A 19,774-nucleotide genomic window follows, 5' to 3' on the forward strand; every position below is an offset into this window, starting at 1 on the left:
GTGTTTGCCAGTGCAACTCACCCCTCACCCTACCTGCCACATACCTGCTTCTTTTCCCTCCCCCTGACAGTATGTGCCGGCCATATTGAACTTTTTTTTTTTTTTTTTTTTTGAGACAGTCTCACTCTGTTGCCCTGGCTAGAGTGCAGTGGTGCAATCTAGCTCATTACAACCTCCAACTCCTGGGCTCAAGCGATCCTCCTGCCTTGGCCTTCCTAGTAGCTGGGACTACAGGTGCACACCACCACACCCAGCTAATTTTTCTGTTTTTTGTAGAGACAGGGTTCTCTCTCTTGCTCAGGCTGGTCTCGAACTCCTAACCTCAAGCAATCCTCCTGCCTCAGGCCCCAGAGTGCTAGGACTACAGATATGAGCCACCATGCCCAGCCCATATTGAACTTTTTCAAGGTGCTTGGGTGTGCTGTTTTCTCCCCACCTCTGTTTTCCTCGCTAACTTTTACCCGTCTGTATTAGGGTGATGCTAGATGCTATAACAAATCTTAAAATTTTAGCACCTAACACACTAAGTTGTTTTCAGATTCTGTTAACAATCTATACAGCTGTTTCTGGTTGTTTGGTGGTGGAGGTGGTAGCAGTGGTGGTGTGGGGTTGCTCTCCTCCACACATGGCTCCCAAGGTTGCCCTGGGTATTGACACGCCGTTGGCACAATGGGAAAGTGCACTGGCTGGTCATTTCAGGGAGGCTTTTATGGGTCAGCACGCATCGTGTCCGCTCACACTGCACTGGCTAGAACTCAGTCACTTAGCCACATTTAACTGCAAGGGAGTCTGGGAAACATGTCCTAGCTGTGCTCCCAAGGGAGGAGAGAAAGGGTTTTTGAGGATGCTCTTTGCCACACTGAAGTTGAGGTGTCAGCCCAGGTCACTTTCTCTAGAGGTATTTCCTAACTCATTAGGTCTGGGTTGAGTTGCCTCCTCTTGGTTGAATAACCACATTTGGTACCTGGTCCTTTTATAAGCTATGTTTAAGGTGGGCTACAATAATTATTTCTGCGTTAGATTGTCTACTAGTTTTATTGCTGCTGTAACAAATGCCCAAAAACTTAGTGGCTTAAAAGAACAGGAATTACTATCTTACAATTCTGGTGGCCAGACACCTGAACTGGGTTTCACTGGATTAAAATCAAGGTGTCAGCAGAGGGGCAGGGAGCAGTGGCTCACGCCTGTAACCCTAGCATTGTGGGAGGCTGAGGCCAGAGGATGGCTTGAGCCTGGGAGTTTGAGGCTGTAGTGAGCTGTGATGACGACACTGCGCTCTAGCTTGGGTGACAGTGAGACCCTGTATCAAGAAAAAAGGAAAAACAGTGTCAGCAGAGCTGCGTTCCTTTCCCGAGGCTCTAGGGAAGGGTCTGTTTCCCTGCCTTTTCCAGCTTCTAGAGGCTGCCTGCATTTCTTGGCTCATGGCCCCCTTTTATCTTCAAAACCAGCTATTGTGTCAACGCAACCTCTGCTTCCGTCATCCTAGCTCCTCCTCTGACGCTGACCCTTCTGCCTCCCTCGAGTAGGGACCTTTCACCTACATCCTCCAAGATAATCTCCCCATCTCAAGATCCTTAACTTAATCACATCTGCAAAGTCTCTTTTGCCGAGTTAGGCTACATATTCACCTGTTCCAGGCTGCACAGGGGTGGGGGACCTGTGGCCTCATGACCACATGTAGCCCTCCAGATCCCCAAGTGCAGCCCCTCGACCGACTCCAAACTTCACAGAAAAATCCCTTTATGAAAAGCATTTGTTCTGTGAAATTTGGATTCAGTCAAAAGGCTGCACTCAAGGATCTCTGCAGAAGGCCACATGTGGCCCCAGGGCCGCAGGATTCCCAGCCCTGGGCCGTGTGGCCATCTTTGGAGGGCTCCTTTTGGCTCACCGGAGACTGTTAAGCTCCATTGTTTGTTGCTGTGGCTTCAGAAGCTGGTAGTGTCCGGGATAGTGTAGCTGCTCTTTAATGTGGATGGATGATGGAGTGGGTGGGGTTAGGACCGCCCAAACCGAGTCCCAGGCCATGCCAACCTGCCAAGATGTCTCTCTCCCCACGAGGCCTGGTCTGGCATGCTGTCAGTAGCCCACTCGTTCCTCGCTCTACTTCCCCAGATGACGGGATTTATAGAGGGTTTATAGGGCATATGTTGGTTTTGGTCCTTCATGTTCCAAGTCAAGTTTTTAAAAATCAGTTTTACTGAGGTGTATTTACATAGAATTAACTCATTGTATTCATTGTGTTTTGACAGAGGTATACACCAGTGCAACTGCCACCATAACTAATATATGGCGTGTGTTTATAGTTTGCTTTGTTTGGTTGTTTTGGTGTGCAGCCCTGAGTGGTAAGACCTGTATGGAGGGTGTAGTCGTCACACAATCAGCACCCTGAACAGTCACCTTAGCTCCCAAGTTCCCCACGTGCTCCCCTTTGTTTCACTGCCTCCCTGCCCTGAACCCTTGGTGACCACTGGTCTGTTACCTGAACCTATAGTTTTGTTCAAGGCAAATTTTAATCATGATTACTTAGTAATTTTCTTAAAAACAATCCCTTTCTCTGTATGCTTCGTATTGTATTCCACAACCTACATCCTTAGCACAGAGGAGAGAGCAGGTGACCCGGAGAGACCTCTGGGAGGGGAAGGCTTACTGAAGATCTTCCCCAGGGCCACCGTGGTCCCTGGCCGCCTCGGGACCAGCACTCACTTACTTCTGTGCTGAGGGAAGACAACGACTCAGTTCACCTCGGCCAGAGAAAAATGTGTAACTAGAGAGGGAATCAGGCGATCTGGCACTTTCAGTGTGTTATTTTCAATGTGATCTCAATGCTGAAAAAGTTCAGACCAGCATTGGAAATATGGTGGAGATGTGATTATCTGATATCAGCAAGTAGATGGCAGTTCCAATGACAAGGAAAGAAAGAGTGGATCAAATACCACATACAGCATAGAATTTTTTTTTATTGAGGTGAAATTCACATAACATAAAAATAGCCATTTTAAAGTTTGGCCATTTCAGTGGCATTTAGTACACCCACAATGTTGCATGACCACTACCTCTATCAAGTTCCAAAAATTTTTCATCACCCCAAAAGAAAACCCCTTACCCATTAGCAGTTACCCTCTGCCCCAATCCCACTCTCCAGTTCTAATCAGTTAACAGTCTGTTTCCTATCTCCATGAATTTACCTATTCTCGTTATTTTGTATAATTGGAATCATACAATATGTGACCTTTTGTGTCTGGCTTTGTTCATTTAGCATGTTTTTGAGCATAATGTCATAGCATGTATTGGTGCTTTATGCCTTTTTAGGGCTGAATAATATTTGTTGTATGGGTATACTACAATTTGTTTATCCATTCTTCTGTTGATGAAGAATGTGCCCTTTTAAAAATGTGAACATCCCTAAGAGTATTTCTGCTCCCTGGAGTCTGACACCAACACCACCCTCAGGGGCCACATGATGAGTCTTCCCCTACCTACTATTCTCAAGTAATATAACAATTTTATAAAGAAGGGATCACCCCTCATCTTACAGATTAGGAATCAAAGGCACAAAGGGATAAAGTGGCCCCATCCAGGTGGAATTCCAAGCCTAGTGCTCATCCCAGTTTACCATAGCTAGTGTCTGTGCGTGCAGGTAACTGAAAACAAGGTCCACATGGAAAGCAAACTCCTCAGGGATTTCAATGCAGTCTGAATGAATGCAGAAAACCCTTGGATTCCATGTTCTTCCACGGGCGATTCTGAATGCTCTCTGTGAGTGTCTCTTTGCAGGCAGGCAGCCAGTGTGCTGGGCACACAAGCTCCCATCACTTCCCTTTTTGATACCCTCTCATTACTTTTAATTGCCTCTGAGCCTCTCTAGCATCTTCTATTTTGCTTCCTAATCCAGGGCACTTCTCTGCCTCCCACTGGTCCAGCACAACACTTCCCTCTCTCAGAGCTCTCCGGAGAAGTGCCCCCAGAAAATGGAGCTGGTCTTCTGTAATGAATTCATCTCTATAATGAACAGTATAATATCCAAGTCCCACCATATTTACATAGCAATCTCTGCACAAAAGCAACATTACAAAGGGAACATTTTTTTTTTTTTTAAAGAATGTCATCTCAAAGCTCCATATCCTATAGTACTAAGAACACTATTGGAATTACCCTGACAGGAAGACAAAAACAACTTCCAAGGATGCTGGGTTAGAGACAATAGCTAAACCAGATCCATTAATGTTTAAAGTCAATGGAGCATAAAACTGCTTTTTTCTACTTACAGCCAGGCATCATCTTACAGAGAGGAGAAAAAAATTACCATTTTAACTCTACTGAAATCCATAAACCCTCCCCTATTTCATTCCCCTTGAAATTCTCCAGTAAGTACCATCGGAATGAAAATGAGAATCAGTCTCTCCGGGGGCAATGGCTTCCCATCCTCATCAGTAAAGTGTGTGAAGAGCCCTCCACGGAGATGCAGGAGGGAGGCTGCCTGTTGGGAAAGGATCCATCACCCAAAGTGGCAGAACTAGTTGTAGTGACACACCTTGGGACTTGGGAGCCTCCCAGGTCAGGGTAGACATGAAGCCGAATTCTCGACCCCGGCAAGTGCAAGGAAGTAATGCCTTCAGGTTACGTTTCACTGAGTGGTCAGCATGGGGGAACATTTATCATTAATATATTAGATGTTTCCTGAGAGGGGAATTGTTGGACTTGAGCCAGGCCTCGGTTAGTAAACCGCTGGACCTAATCCCACATTACATTTGTGTAATGCCTGACAAAGCCCGTTCCCATTATCTCATTTGATCCTGAAAACAATCCTCAAAGGGAGACAGGGCAGGGATTATTTTTTCCATTTACAAGTGAAAACACTTGTAAACTGATTTGCCAGGAGTCCCACACCCAGGATGTGGCTGGAATGAGACGTGAATCTAGGTCTTTGTACAACCTGTTCAGGGTTCTTTGGATGCCACACAACGCACTGGATCAAAATATTCCCAGCCCCACCCACTCCTCACAACTACCAATTTAACCAGCAACTGGGAGCTCACCAGACAGAGCGTGTGTTTGTACTGCCCACACACCTCTGTCCTGGTGAAGAAATACAGCCTTGGCTGGCAAGCTCTCTGGGAAAAAAATTAATTTCATATCATCATCTCTTTGCACCGAAGACCAAAATTAATCCCAGATGGATTTGGAAAAAAAAAATCAAGGCATTAGAAAAATCTCAAGAAAATAGAATTGAATATTTAATGACTTTCTGGAGGCAAGGAGACTCTAAATTTAGCAACGTGTTAGAAGTCTCCAAGGGATTTTATTAATTTGACTACATGAAAATTTGTTTTACTGGGGAAAAAATGACTGTACTTAGCCAACAAAAAACCTGACTAAATATTTGAAGCAAAATATACAGAAAAGGGTTAACGCTTTAGTATGTAAAGGAGTCATGCAAATACATAAAAACTCCACAGGAAAAACTCATTAGGGGATAGATACTGCACAAAAAAGGAAGTATAGCTGGTTGACAAACATTTAAGAAACTGCTCTACCTAACTAAAATCAAAGATATGCAAACTGAAAGGAGATAACAACTTCACCTATGAAATAAGAAAAATTTTAATTTTAATACTCAAATACTCATGAAAATGTAACAAATAATGGATGTTCACATATAAATTATAAGAGAGTGTATTCATCTAACTCTTGGAAAGTGATTTTGCATACATTTATCAGAAACCTTAAAATATCCATATCCTTCGATCTAAAATGGCACTCCCAGGAATATGCTGGAAGGAATCATCAATGTGTTAAAGTTTTACACACTAAACTGTTAGTCACCCACTTATTTACAACGGTGAAATTAAGCAAACGTTAAAGGAATTAATAATTTACCGAACAGGCACTTGATGTCATCATTAAACATGTGATCATTAAGATGTCTTCAAACTGCATGCAGTAACACGAGAAACGGTTACGATGTGAGGCAAACTGGAAAGTTTATGACATTTTATGCGTGGCTGTTTGTATAATATACTTTTATAGAAAAAAGACTGGGAAGGAAAAAAATTTAAATGTGAACCACGCTTGAATCTTATGATTAAGAGAGATTTTTTTCATCCCCTATATTTCTAGTTGAACCTTAAAAAAAAAAAGGACAGTCAATTCTTGTTCAGCCTTGCGGTAGTGAGTCCCGTTCTCAAGACGTGCCTCAGGGCTTGAAGACGGGGGTCGAGGGAGGAGAAAGCCTCGGGGAGCCCGCCTCACACCGAACCTACCCTCTTTTAAAGGGTCCCCTCTCCCCCCGGAATTCCCTCCTTTCCCCGCCCCCAACTCAGCGAAGCCCGGCCGGCGCGGCCCGCCCCTCCCCCCACGCCCCAGGCCGGGCGACACGGGCGCGCGGGGGAGGAGCGGGGCGGGCGGAGCGCGGCCGACACGTGGGGAGGGAGGACGCGTCTGGGGAGGAGGGGTCGGGTGTGTGGGTGGGTGTGTCCGCGAGTGGGAGAAACCAACCCAGGCCACCTCAGAGTCTTCACTTCCTCGAACTGCTGGTCGGGCTGGGGCAGTACGACAGTTGTCCCCACGCTCGGGATCCCCTCAGAGCCGCGGATAACGGACACAAATATGAGACGGCTCCGGCCGTGACCCCGCGCTGCCCGCGACTCCCCGCGCCCCGGTGCCTTCTCGCGCGTCGCCCCCGCCCGGGCGCGGTGGTTGGGCCCGGCGCGACGTCACCCATTGTTTACAAATCAACCCGAGCCGGCAGGATTCCGGCTCCCGCGACTGAGGCGCGCGGCGCGAGTGCCTGGCGGGCTCCGGCTTCCGCGTCTGCCCGGCCCCGGCCCCGGCCTCAGCCCCGGCCCCGGCCCCGCGCCCGGCTCTGCCGCGGCCCGCCGAACCCGCGGGCAGCCGAGCCGCCAGCGACGCCCGCCCAGCTCCGGGTGCCCGCGCGGGGGGCCATGCCGTGCCGGAGGGAGGAGGAAGAGGAAGCCGGCGAGGAAGCGGAGGGGGAGGAAGAGGAGGAGGACAGCTTCCTCCTGCTGGAGCAGTCGGTGACGCTGGGCAGCTCCGGCGAGGTGGACCGGCTGGTGGCCCAGATCGGCGAGACGTTGCAGCTGGACGCGGCACAGGACAGCCCGGCCTCCCCGTGCGCGCCCCCGGGGGCACCGCTGCAGCCCCCGGCTGCGGTGCCGGCGGACAAGGCCCGGTCCCCGGCGGTGCCTTTGCTGCTGCCGCCCGCGTCTGCCGAGGCTGTGGGCCCGGCGCCCCCAGGGGCTCTACGCTGCGCCCTTGGGGACCGCGGGCGCGTGCGGGGCCGGGCTGCGCCCTACTGCGTGGCCGAGCTCGCGGCAGGCCCCACCGCACTGCCCGGGCCGTGCCGGCGAGGGTGGCTCCGGGACGCCGTCGCCTCCCGGCGCCTGCAGCAGCGACGATGGACCCAAGCCGGGGCACGCGCCGGCGACGACGACCCTCACCGGCTCCTGCAGCAGCTCGTGCTTTCGGGAAACCTCATCAAGGAGGCCGTGCGGAGGCTCCAACGAGCCGTCGCCGCGGTTGCAGCCACTGGCCCCGTGGGCGCCCCTGGGTCTGGGGGAGGCCACAGCGGACCGGACCCCGTCGCCTTGGAGCCCCGAGGCTCCTTCCTTTGACCCGAAGCCTCAGGAGGAGGAAGAGGAGGCCGCTGCGCAGACCCAGCAGCGTCCTGTTCCGACCACCCCTGAGCTGAAGCCGCCGTCGCTATCCTGGGAGCGACCACGTAGGCTGCGGGGAGGCGCGTGGAGAGAGATCGAAAGCTGAGAAGTTACCGACCCCGGTGAGGCTGTCGGAGAAAACTTAAGCGTGAAGAAATGCTTGAGCCAGGGCGCGTCTGTGCTGCGTGAGAATTTCCCCCGCCATCCGGGGCCAAGGACCTGGGATAAAGTGAGAGAACTGTGGCAGCTAGCTGCTTGCATCGACTTGTACCTGACTTAGCCCTTGGGGGCGTCGTGAGCTTGGATTGTTCGAAGATGGGGCTCGAAGGGGTGGGAGTCGGGAGAGCTTTATAACAATACTTGAAAACTAACGACACACATACATTTTCTTCTTGTTTTCCGGTGGAGGAACTTGGTGAAAGTGGTGCTACAGTTGCTGTGCAAAGAAATTCAGGGGGGGGCAAGAAGAATGCAGAAGCTTGGCGGTGGGTGGGTTGGCATCATCCCCTTTCTCCCACCTAATGGGTGGCTGGTGAAGGTGGGAGATGTGAACTGTGGTGAGGGGACTGGAGGGAGGTGGAGAATGTTGAAGATGGAAGAGTTGGATTTGAATGTGGACTTTCAAATGACTTGACCTTGCCACCTGTGGTTCAAGGTTATGGTTTGCTGTAGGTGGACGGCTTTGGGGGTTCCTGGGAGAGCTAACTCACCCTGGGTGTTTATTCTCGTGTTCCAAGAAGAGCCCTGTTTGTGCTTTGCTACCGCTTGGAGTCTCCTGAGGACACACACAGAGAGGGACGTGTGGAGAGAGTTATTTGCTTTTTCTGTGTTTTCGTCTTTCCAGAACTGCTCCTTCTGCTGCAAGGCCACTCTTGGCCATGTCAGGAGCTTTCTCAGAAACGGTCATAAACAATCTCTTGAGTGTCTCCCTGTCCTCCTAGTCAACCTTTCTTATTCCACCCTTTCTGGTGTCTGTAGGGATGGATGAGAGACCCTGGACGTTTTTCTGGTCTGTTCTGGCCCTCCCTGGAACTGTGGGCCTGAACCTCTGTGGGTACCTGTGCAGTTTTTCTCCTGTCATGCCAGCTTTTCTTTGTGAGCAACTGAAACTGTCCTTAAAATGTGACTCTCCCAAAGGAGAAACTGCTGGCTTTACCCTTGTGAAACTTGACGGCGCTTTAGTAAGGTGCCACCCCCAGACTTTAAGGTAGCTAAACCAATTTTTTAAAGATTCAATGGCTTGTTCATCCTCCAGATGTAGCTGTTGACGTACACTTCGCAACGGAGTGTCTGAAATTGTGATGGTCCTGATTTATAGGATTTCTTTATTAAAATGTCTGCTGAATAAATTTGGTTTTTGTTTTGGAGCATGGTTTGGGTTTTTTGCTGGGAGGTGGGGGAGGAGAAGAAAAACACATAGGGGTTACCCTTAATAATGAAGAGTGTACTTGGGGGTAACAGAGGATCTGGGCAGATGGCTGGGGCCAACTCTGCTGGGCACAGAATCCTAGTTTAGCCGTAGGACTTGAATGCTTCTGGGTTGATGTTCCACAAGATCAGAAAATTAAGTCCACCTTTTTAGAAGATGCTAGATGGGTTTCCACTCCCATTCTGGAAAGAAAACGGAATCCAGAGCTGCCTTCTGTGCTGGAGGGCAAAGAGGTGCTGTGTCTGGAGAGAGGTGGGTTTTCATTTGGGTTTTTTCTGCAGAATGGGGAGGGCACAGGCAAAGCCAGCCTGTTTTCTCCTTTGAGACTGATCCAGTCTTGAGCTATGGCGTAGGGAAAGAAAAACAGGGTTTTATAGCAATGTATTTGGTAGTTGTAAAATGGCTTGGTTTGAGCAAGCAGGGCTTAAATTTAACCGAAGCAGTCCCCTTATCCTCAGCCCAGTCTTCCCCAGGCACAGAGCCCTTGCTGAACCTCTTCCTACTTCCTGCCTTGCCCTTTCCAAGGAAACCTTGGTACAGCCCAGCTCTGCTAACCAGGCCCCTGGGGACTTCTCCTGCTCGGCACTCCTTCCTCCCCTGCCTGGCCAGCACACTCCCGAGTGCTCGGTGACTTGGAGTTGACTCAGCCCTGCTGCTCACCAGCTGTGTCATGGCTGGCAAGTCACTGCCCCGAGCTTTTCCCTTCTCTCATTTATAAAACAGTAATACTTGGTAACGGTAGTTGGGACGGTTAAATGAGGACTTGAGGTGTCTGGGAGACTCGAGTGCTCAAAAAATGGTAGCTACTAATTGGCACTACACGTGGCTTTCTGTAACATGAGGTAGGCACTATTTTTCCATTTTATGGATAAGGACACTGAGGCCCAGGAGGTTAAGTGATTTGCTTGAAGCCATCATCTTTTAGATGGTGGAGCTGGGATTTCAACCTGGGTAGTGTGGCTCTAAGATCTCCTGGTTTTCTCAACGAAGTCTTTGGGTCGTAATGTGCCACCTACATGAGACTTTATAGACACCATTTTCTCCCATGCTAGATTTATTTATTTATTCTCTTAAGAGCGTCCCACAAACCTTGACCCACTAATACCTCAACACGGTAGCATCACCATTCTCAAACTTTTCTTGTGCAACAGGCATATGTGTGCAAGATGCTGGGGATTTTGGATGAGGCAGGCTTTGAGACGAACTGGCAGAATCCAGAGGCAGGTTTGGGGGCTGAGACCTTCCCATAAGGGAATAGGAATTGTATAAGAAAGGCACAGATAAATGGTATACGGCTGCCTCCTTTAGAACCTTGGGTTCTCAGTAAGATGAGGGCATGGGGCCAAGACAGAGAGGTCTCCATTGTAGATAACCTGTGGGTCTGCAACATGGTTAGAACAGCACTCGGAAATGAACTTAGAAGGGTCACTGCAGACAAGGAGAAAAGATCTACAAGACTTGAGAAGCAAGGTACAGGGAAAGGGAACTGAGCCCTGTTAAGGGCTGGAAGGCACCTTTTACAAGATGTTTACAATGGTGAGAGGTAGGTATTATTGGTGGTAGAGCAGGATCTGAACTCAAGGCTCTTATGTTGCTCCTCTTGCTTCCTGTCTGAGCCTACCCACATTCCTTTTCTCACGCACCCCAGCCCCTGTTACGGACCAAGCCATTGCCAAAGCCTGTAGAGAGCCTAGGCCCAGCCCTGGGTCTGGGGAGGTGACTCTGTGTCTAGGAAGCAACGGCCATTTCCAATGTGTTGCAGCTTGGAATAGCCCATTCCTAGTACTCAGCCCAGGAATGATTTTGGCTTGGATATCCTCGCCCCTTGCAATGGATGGGCACAGAACTGGGGGTGTGGGCAAGGGAAAGTTAAGACAACTCCATCCTCTGAAGGGGCCGATGCCTAGGTTTTCCTATAACATTCTCCAAGTGTCAAGCCCAGAAGGACCAGAGCAACAGGGAAGTGGCCAGGACAAACAGGTTGTGTGTGTGTGCCGGGGGAGGGGGTGTTGGTGTGGTTTGGAGATTTGGTGAGGAGTTTCACATGGAAAGTTACAGGGTCAGCTGGTGGCTCGTAAATGACTAGCAGTTGGAAAGGGATCAGCGCTAGAAGATAAAAGATTTGGCAGTTAAAGCTAAGAGGGGTGGAAGGAGCCTGGGAGATCCTGGCAGTTGAGTAGTAATAACAACACTAGTTAATGTACTCAGAGTGGCACCATGTGCCAGGCACTGTTCTAAGCACTTTGCAAAAACCCAACTCATCAAACCTCTCGGAGGAAGAAGAATACACAAAAGGAGCAGACAGAGAACGGAGAGGAGCCAAGGAAGGCTGTAGGGTGAACTCTAGGGGTGGTGGAATATTTGTGAATCTACGCATGCGCATGTACACTCATACAAACATGTAGCTAGATCTATGTTATTATTTAATAATATCTCTATGTCTATCATCTGTGGTCAGTCCACAGAGGTCCAGGGTATATGCAATCTGATCTTGTTCAATAACTTTCATTGTCTATTTTGAACCCTGAAGTTAATTTGCCTTCTCTTTATCAGCACTATTAAGTAGTGTGGTGAATACCTGCACTAAGTTCCTGCCCCCTTAACCCAGCTGAAGAAAATTACTAATACTATTTATGGTGCATCTGCAGAAAGGGGTTTGTGACTTCAGTGTCTGAGGAAGTTTCAAGAAAACCTAGGAAACCATTTCTCGTCAATGTTAGGCTGTGGAATCTAATGTAGACAGTTAAGAAACAAGCAAAAGGCAGGGCAAAGGTAAGAGGATGATAACCAGTTTGTGCTTTTTTTAACCCACCCAAATCAATAAGTCAAACAAACTGCCTGGACAGCCTATCAGTTGGGGGTTGTGATTTTACTTCCTATGAGTCAGTTAACCAGTGATAAGGGCGAACAGTTCATAAACTCCTTGATGTCAGTTTTAGTTTTCATTCTGTGAAATCATTCACAGGAAACCAGAAACATACCCAGCCATCCCAGGCGTGAAGCGTTACACAAGGTTGTTTGAACAGCCAATCTGTCAGGTGCCAGGCCACACTGTGGTAGGACAGTTTGGGACACAGGGTGCTGTCACGTGGGACATCCACACCTACAGTCTCCCAGAGTCCTGCCCTTAAAATCACCCGGGCCTGGGGAGCCCATACCCTCCCACCTCCTCCAGGAGCCTCGTCCTTTATAGCATCTTCCTTTCATACTCTGCATCCGCATTCACTTGTCACAGGTCTCCTGGTTGAGGGAATCTGTCCCTTGGTCCTGTTCTCCCTTTTTGCTGTTGTCCCTTCTTTCCCATCTTCTTCAGACTTGTAGGTACCACCTTTCATCATCTAAGTCCCAAGCACCCCACTCCCTTAGCCTCCTCATTTACTCTGCAAATATTTACTAAATGCCAATACCCAGGTGTTGTTACTAAATGCAGCTATGTTTCAGCAGTGGCCAAAGCATTTTTATTAGCATTAGCTCAATTAATCCTCACAACAACCCTCTGAGCTAGGGATTTTTATTATTATTGGACTTTGGAGATGAGGACCACGAGGGTAGAGAGGTGAAGTAACCTGCCCAACGTCCCAGGAAGGAGCGCTAAAGGAAGGAGCCAGGCAGTCTGGCTCCAGAGCCCACATTTTTATGGCTACACGATATTGCACTGAGGCCTGTGGGTTTTCTTTTCAAAATGTCTTTCGTCTTTTCCTCTCCCTTCCCGCCTAGGCCCTTATCGCCGGGTGCCTGGGAGCTGTAACAGCCGCCCAACTGATCTGGCTGACCATAAATGAATGTTTCCCCTCTGCCCCAGTCCATTCCACACGGCGTGTGGCCTGACAATCTGCCTAATACATCCTCTTCATCTTGTCATTTGTCTGCCATCAAAGAATATATAATCTCTTGGGCAAGAGAAGACATTCGCACATGAGCCCCTGAGATAACGCAATGACAGTAAATAAAAAGTAAGAGTGAAAACAAAATGAACTGGAAGGTCACTTCCTGCAAAGAAACTGCATGATCTTCTCAGTACAGATTATGGAAAGGGCTGTGAGCAGAACTTCAGCTGAGCACCGAATTTAAATTAGAAGAGGATGGGTTTTCTAAACAGAAATGGGAGGGTTAAGAGCTGTGGTTCTAGGCTGTCTTCACTGCCAACCCTCCCCTTTATAATATTCCTGCTGCTCCTATTGCACCAGTTCCAACCCTGAGCTGTTTTCCAGGCTTGGCTCAAAGGTGACCTGCACCCTTTTCTAATTAGACCTCTTCCAGGCCGATAGTCTCTCCCTCTACACTTCCCTAACACTTACCTATGTAACAGGGATGCATGAGCAAAAAACTGGTCTGCTTTTCAGAAGAAACAGGTTTGTGCCTTTTAAGAAACAGATTTGCCAGGTGTGATAGCTCATGCCTGTCATCCCAGCTCAGGAGGCTGAGGTGGGAGGATCACTTGAGGCCAGCAAGGGCAACATAGTGAGACTCTGTCTCAAAAAAAAAAAAATAAAAATAAAAGAAAAGAAATAGATCGAAGAAGTCAATAAGAGGCAGTGTTTTCTTTTTTTGAGGCAGGGTCTTGCTCTGTTACCCAGGCTGGAAAAAGCAGTGGCATCATCATAGCTCACTGCAGCCTCCAACTCCTGGGCTCCAGTGATCCTCCTGCCTCAGCCTACCGAGTAGCTGGGACGACAGGGGTGCATTACCATGCCTGACTAATTTTTAAAATTTTTTGTAGAGATGGGGGTTTTGCTATATTGCCCAGGTTGGTCTCAAACTCCTGGCCTCAAGTGATCCTCCCACCTTGGCCTTCCAAAGTGCTGGGATTACAAGCACAGTAGCTGGCCAGAGACAGGGTTTTCTACAGAAGACTCAAATAATGGCCTTAATTCAGTGACTTTCAGGAATGATTTTTTTTTGTTTGTTTGTTTATGTGCTACTTGTTTTCTATGCAATATCTAATTTAGTCTTTACACAGTTCTTCAAGGTAGGATCTACTCTTATCCCCATTTTGCAGATAAGTTAATTGAGAGTATTGAGTTTACTGACCCTGTCCCAAATCACACAGCTAGCAATGGAGGGCTGTATGGAGAGCCCCTGCTCTCATCATACTTATTATGTCTTCTGGGTAACACTGTTAGGGGCAGGCCATTTGGTCTCCCTTTAGTTGTGATGGAAAACCAGGAGGAAGCACCACATGGGAGAGTTTTTGCCTCTTTGCCTGCACCAGCTTTCACAGTGTTCAAATGGAGTACACCTCCGAGTGGAAACCTCTCTAGGCTTCCATCTCTGAAGGAGGCAGTAGCACCAGACTGTTGAAAGCTGAGCTCTCCGGGGGCTGACGTTCTGTGATTACTGAGCATTGGTGGAAGAAAGGGGGGCTAATTGAGTGAGTTAGTAATTTGGTTGCCAAGGTAACTCTTTCCTGATTGGAAGGAAGGGATCACAGGGTTCAACACAGACTTTGCTGGATAGGAAAGTGGTGTCTGATCTTCGCTCCATGTTTCTGCTTCTGAGCTGGAAAAAGAAAGAGCAAAAAAAGGGTAAAAATTGAATCCAAATATTGTAGCATGTATGCCTAATTTGGAATGAAATCTTGGGGTGGCAGACTCTGGAGTTCTCTATGAGGTGTGGCAGTCTTTTCCCCAGATCACTTATTTGCCAATTTACGTATTTATTATTATTCATTCAGTTTATAGCTTGGTCTTTTATCTCACCCAGGCCATTTTCTGTGGCCAGCTGTCTTTCATAGCATGCTGAACATTTTGCAAGAAAATGGTTACGGCGTACTTGCCATTCCCTAGCTCAGCCCAGGGACCTAGAGCACAGTTGTCCAGAGGTTCAGTGGTAGGGCCACCAATTTAGGGAACTGCAGGGGTGTCATTCACATTGTGTGTGTGTGCAGTTATGCAGTGAGCAGTACTGGGCCACGTGTGATGGTATCACGCTATTGAAAAGAGGTCTGACCTGGGAGCTTGGAGACTTGGGTTCTAGACTCTGCTAAGCCTCTGACTTCATAAATGACTTTGTTAGGTCGCTCTGCCATGCCCACTTCCCTGGGCTATTTTTATACCTATAAAGTGGTCGAAAAACTTAAAAAAAATCATTTATGCCAATGCCGACTTACTCCAGAAAAAGGATTTTGGGGTGAATAGTGAAACTTGGCAGGATTTTTTTAAAAAGATGAACGGTTATAGGACTATAGTGTATTTAAAGTGCCTCATACACAGAAGCATTCGTTTTCTCCTGTTTCCCTTTTTTAGGAGGGGTTGTACTGCGTGAGCCCTAAGTTTGAGTCCGGCATTAGGCAGTCACGCTTATTACAAGGAGCCAGCACAGTTGGTTCGATGGCATCGAATCCTGGCCAATTTGGGAGTGCAGAGAAAGTCCTGGACTGCTCCTAACCCTTTGACCTTTGGTAGATCCCGCTCACCTAAGAATTGGGACCGAGGCCCTCAGGGCTACTCGCATGCCATGCCTGTCGCTGAGAGGTGGTGCCCACTGCACTGCTGGAGGCCCTTCTTCCTCGGTTTTTATCGGAGCCTCCATAATCTCCCTTCCCTTGCTGGGCAGCACTAGACAGAGGCCCCCACAACCCTTTCTGGGCACTTATGGGAAATGGCAGGCTTGGTGTTCTGGGGGTCCTCCTCAGAGACCATTGGGGGGTGTGCATTTGAGAGAGAACGGGCATTAGGTCAAAACGGGAAGTTAGAAAATCAGGACTCAAAGTCATAGAGCACTGACTCCAGAAAGCAGTTTTGGGATCATGGCATGCTCTTGTTTTATGAGACCCAAGGACCCAGTCAATTGGCTGCTGAGGGGCAGTCCTGGGAAGGAGCGGGTAGGGACCAGATACTATTCATGTCTGGTGCATGCCAGTCACCACGTTCCCTTTATCTCCTTGCCCCTGCTGTACAGATGAGGAAACTGAAGCCCACAGAGGTTGAGCAACTGGTCCAAGGTTTCCTCCCCACTTAATAAGTGGACTTAAACCCTGGATACCCTGTCATCCCGTCTAGTTCCTTCCTTAAGGGAACAGATGGAAGTCAGAACTGGAGGCATAGAGATGGGCTGTTATGTCACTGCTTAGGGACAGAATGGTAGCAAGTGTGCCAGAGGCAGAGAGAGGAGTCCTTTAGTAAGCTCCCAGCCAGCTCCCCCACCACCAGGCTTGCAACCTGAGCAGCCCCCTAGCCAAGAGCTGCCCCAGCCTTAAGGGCCACCTTATGGAACAAGTCCACTTAATGGCTATGCCAGAAAGAAAACAAAGTGATAAGCCTCTCAGCCCGCATGGACTGGCCGATCTGATGGCCTTTGCTAATAGAGGCAGCTTCATAATACATCTCCATCACTGACTCGTAATCCAAAGGCTCTGAGGTTTTAGCGAATGGGATTGGTCCAAAACCTGACCTCACTTTCATTTAATTTCATGCCAGCACCAATACACACCCAGCTGCACAGACCTTGTCTAACTAGTGAGCTGCTCAGACACAAAGGCGCTCTAATTACCATCCGCAAGCCAGGCTGACAGGGATTTCAAGTGTTTTCATGTTTATGGAGATCAGAGAAATGTGTTCTGTACGTCTCTCCCACTGATGCCAAGTATAAAATAAAACCAAACAAAAAACACAACACATTTATTCAAAACAGGAATTTCAGTTAAGTTAAAATCCTATAATCAGGATAGCCATAATTCCACACACTCCGGTGCGAAGTGTAGATATGTCAATAGCCACATCTGGATGATGAACAAGCCACTGACTATAAAACTAAAACAACAGAATGGTCTTAGTGCCTTAGAGTGAGTGAACAGTATGTTTCAAGCACTTCACCACGGTTCACAATGGCAAAGCCTGCAGCTTTTTCATTTGGAGGGTCACATTTTCTAGTCGGTTTCCTTCACTTACAAAGGCGAGCAGGCATGGCTGGGGGAGGGGCAAAGGGAGGAAATCAACTCCCTCTATCCAGGGAATTGCAGCTGTTATTGCAAATGGCTCCGGAGAGCCCATTATAAGCTGCTATGCAAGGCTGTGTGTCCCCAGAGTGTCCGTCACGTGGGGTCTGCCTAGCCCCCAGCCCAGGCACCCAGGATCGCCAGGGCCACCCACTTGAGGACAGAAGAGCCGAGGGGGTAGACGAGGGACCTAGGGCCGTGTCTCAGGACAGTTTCCGTGAAAGCTGGGAGCGTGGCCAGGGACAGTGGTCGCCCGCAGGCAGCTCAGCACGTCCCTGTCTCCCCACACCCTTGGTGGTAGCGGCGCGCGCATGTCCTCAGGAGACTCCAGGACTTGGCAAAACACCGCGCTCTTCTCCGAGTACAGGAAGAACCCAGCTACTCTGCTCTGCTTCAGCCCTGAAACCCTGTGCGCGCCCAGGAAACAGTGACCTTGAACCCGAGGAGGAACGAACCGGCTGTGAAAATACACTTGAGAGCACATAGGGTTCACTCCGCGCCTCATTCTACCCTTCCACCATTCAACACCCCGCCCCCACCTCCTATCCCACCCTTGGCGTGCAGCCTTCCCCCGCCACTCTGAAAAACACAGACAGTTGCAAAGAGAGGGCAGAGGTTACTCCTATTCAACCCGAAGAGGGTCCTTTCATGGTACCGCATGTTTTATATTAAGAACCAGCACCCCAAACGACACAAGATGGGCTTTTAAAAAGTGTCATGAATTTTCAAGTCTGGCAGATTGGGGTACTCCCTGAAATTATCATCTACTCATGTTCCCCTCCCCCAAAGTGGATCAGGAACCGGCCCTGAAAAGGTAAAGTAACTGCGATCGCCCTCCGTGGTTACGGCGCACGGTGATTCTGAGAAGAGTGGACTGTGGCCACATGGTCGCCGGCCCCTGTGGTCCGAGGGCCCTGAGAAGCTGCGCGGAACTGCACGCTCTGCGGCCAGGTCGGGTCACGCCAAATAAGGAGTCCTACTGACTGTGAGGCTGGGGTGCGCTCTGCAAATTCTGCCTTAAATAGGGCCAGTCAAATCCTGTATTTCAAATAGATTGGGGCCCTCGACCTCAGTTCCCCGCGAAAACATTCTCGATTTTTCAGTTCCTCGTCTTCATTAGCGTATTTCTCCCGCTTCCAAAAGAAAAGAGTTCTCCACCAGCCTGAGCAGGATCGGAGCCCTCCGGGGAACCCCTTGCCCTCCAGTCAGAGGCTGGCGCTGTGGTCACCCCCGGCGTGTTAGCTGCCAGGGACAAGAACGGCGTCGCCAGTTCTGAGCTGCGCCCTCTCGGACGCGCCAGGGTCACTGCAGGCCGCGCGAGGGCTGTGGGGCGAAGGGGGTTCATGCACTGGGGCCGAGAGAGGCCCCAGGAACGGGCGTTGGGGAAGTTTTGCATGTAACTGCAGCCGTCGCGAATGAAGCCTCCGCACGGCCTCCTTGATGAGGTTTCCTGAGAGCACGAGCTGCTGCAGGAGCCGGTGCGGGTCGTCGTCGCTTGTGTGGGTTTCGGGTTGGGACCCGCGTCGCTGCTGCAGGCGGCGGGACGCGGCAGCGCCCCGGAGCCATCCTCGCCGGCACGGACCTGACAGCGGCTGTGAGACGCCCCGCTTGCCAGCTCCCGGAGGCCCATCATAGCCGGGCTGAAGGGGCAGTGGGGACAGTGCGGTGGGGCCTGCGGCGAGCTCGGCCACGCAGTAGGGCGCAGCCCGGCCCCGCACGCGCCCGCGGTCCCCAAGAGCGCAGCGTAGAGCCCCTGGGGGTGCCGGGCCCACAGCCTCGGCAGACGCGGGCGGCAGCAGCAAAGGCACCGCCGGGGCCTGGGCCTTGTCTACCGGCACTGTCGCCGGGGGCTGCGGGGGCCGCAGCGGTGCCCCCGGGGGCGCGCACGGGGAGGCCGGGTTGTCCTGCGCCGAGTCCAGCTGCAACGTCTCGCCGATCTGGGCCACCAGCCGGTCCACCTCGCCGGAGCTGCCCAGCGTCACCGACTGCTCCAGCAGGAGGAAGCTGTCCTCCTCCTCTTCCTCCCCCTCCGCTTCCTCGCCGGCTTCCTCTTCCTCCTCCCTCCGGCACGGCATGGCCCCCCGCGCGGGCACCCGGAGCTGGGCGGGCGTCGCTGGCGGCTCGGCTGCCCGCGGGTTCGGCGGGCCGCGGCAGAGCCGGGCGCGGGGCCGGGGCCGGGGCTGAGGCCGGGGCCGGGGCCGGGCAGACGCGGAAGCCGGAGCCCGCCAGGCACTCGCGCCGCGCGCCTCAGTCGCGGGAGCCGGAATCCTGCCGGCTCGGGTTGATTTGTAAACAATGGGTGACGTCGCGCCGGGCCCAACCACCGCGCCCGGGCGGGGGGTGCTGTGCCGTTGGGGGGGCGGGGCGCCCGCAAGTCTGGGGTTCAAGGTGAAGCCTTGCTGCCTCCGACCTCCGAAACTCAGGGTGTCGTCTCTGTGGGCGCGCTGGGGAGCGGATCCTGGCTCCCTCAGCCGGGCGTGAGTGGCGTTTCTAGAAGATGCACACCGGCATGGACTCTGTTGGTTTCTTCCACACACAAGCACATACACTAACACACACACACCCACCCCCACACACACCCCTTCTCTTCGTGCGTCAACTCGATTTTCAGCATTTGCTCTTTTGAAGTCTGGGGTGCCGGCGTCTGGCGAGGCTGGAAAGGAGAGGGAGTCAGGCTGGATAGGGACCTGTACGGAGATTTAGGGGCATGAGGCCAGCAGGGATCGAAAGGAAGAA

The 19,774-nt window shown here is 50.7% G+C and overlaps 2 protein-coding genes across 2 annotated transcripts; one reads left to right on the forward strand and one right to left on the reverse strand.

The window, feature by feature from the left end:
- Window positions 1-6,778: 6,778 nt before the first annotated feature.
- Window positions 6,779-9,040, forward strand: FRAT2 (FRAT regulator of WNT signaling pathway 2). The gene has a single exon (XM_045568733.1). It carries the CDS (start codon window positions 6,942-6,944, stop codon window positions 7,629-7,631), a length of 690 nt encoding a protein of 229 aa, XP_045424689.1. The 5' UTR covers window positions 6,779-6,941; the 3' UTR covers window positions 7,632-9,040.
- Window positions 9,041-16,706: 7,666 nt separating this feature from the next.
- Window positions 16,707-19,276, reverse strand: FRAT1 (FRAT regulator of WNT signaling pathway 1). The gene has a single exon (XM_045568734.1). It carries the CDS (start codon window positions 19,111-19,113, stop codon window positions 18,277-18,279), a length of 837 nt encoding a protein of 278 aa, XP_045424690.1. The 5' UTR covers window positions 19,114-19,276; the 3' UTR covers window positions 16,707-18,276.
- Between the last annotated feature and the right edge of the window lie 498 nt (window positions 19,277-19,774).

This window comes from Lemur catta, chromosome 14 (genome assembly GCF_020740605.2).
Source record: "Lemur catta isolate mLemCat1 chromosome 14, mLemCat1.pri, whole genome shotgun sequence".
Lineage (NCBI taxonomy): Eukaryota > Metazoa > Chordata > Mammalia > Primates > Lemuridae > Lemur > Lemur catta.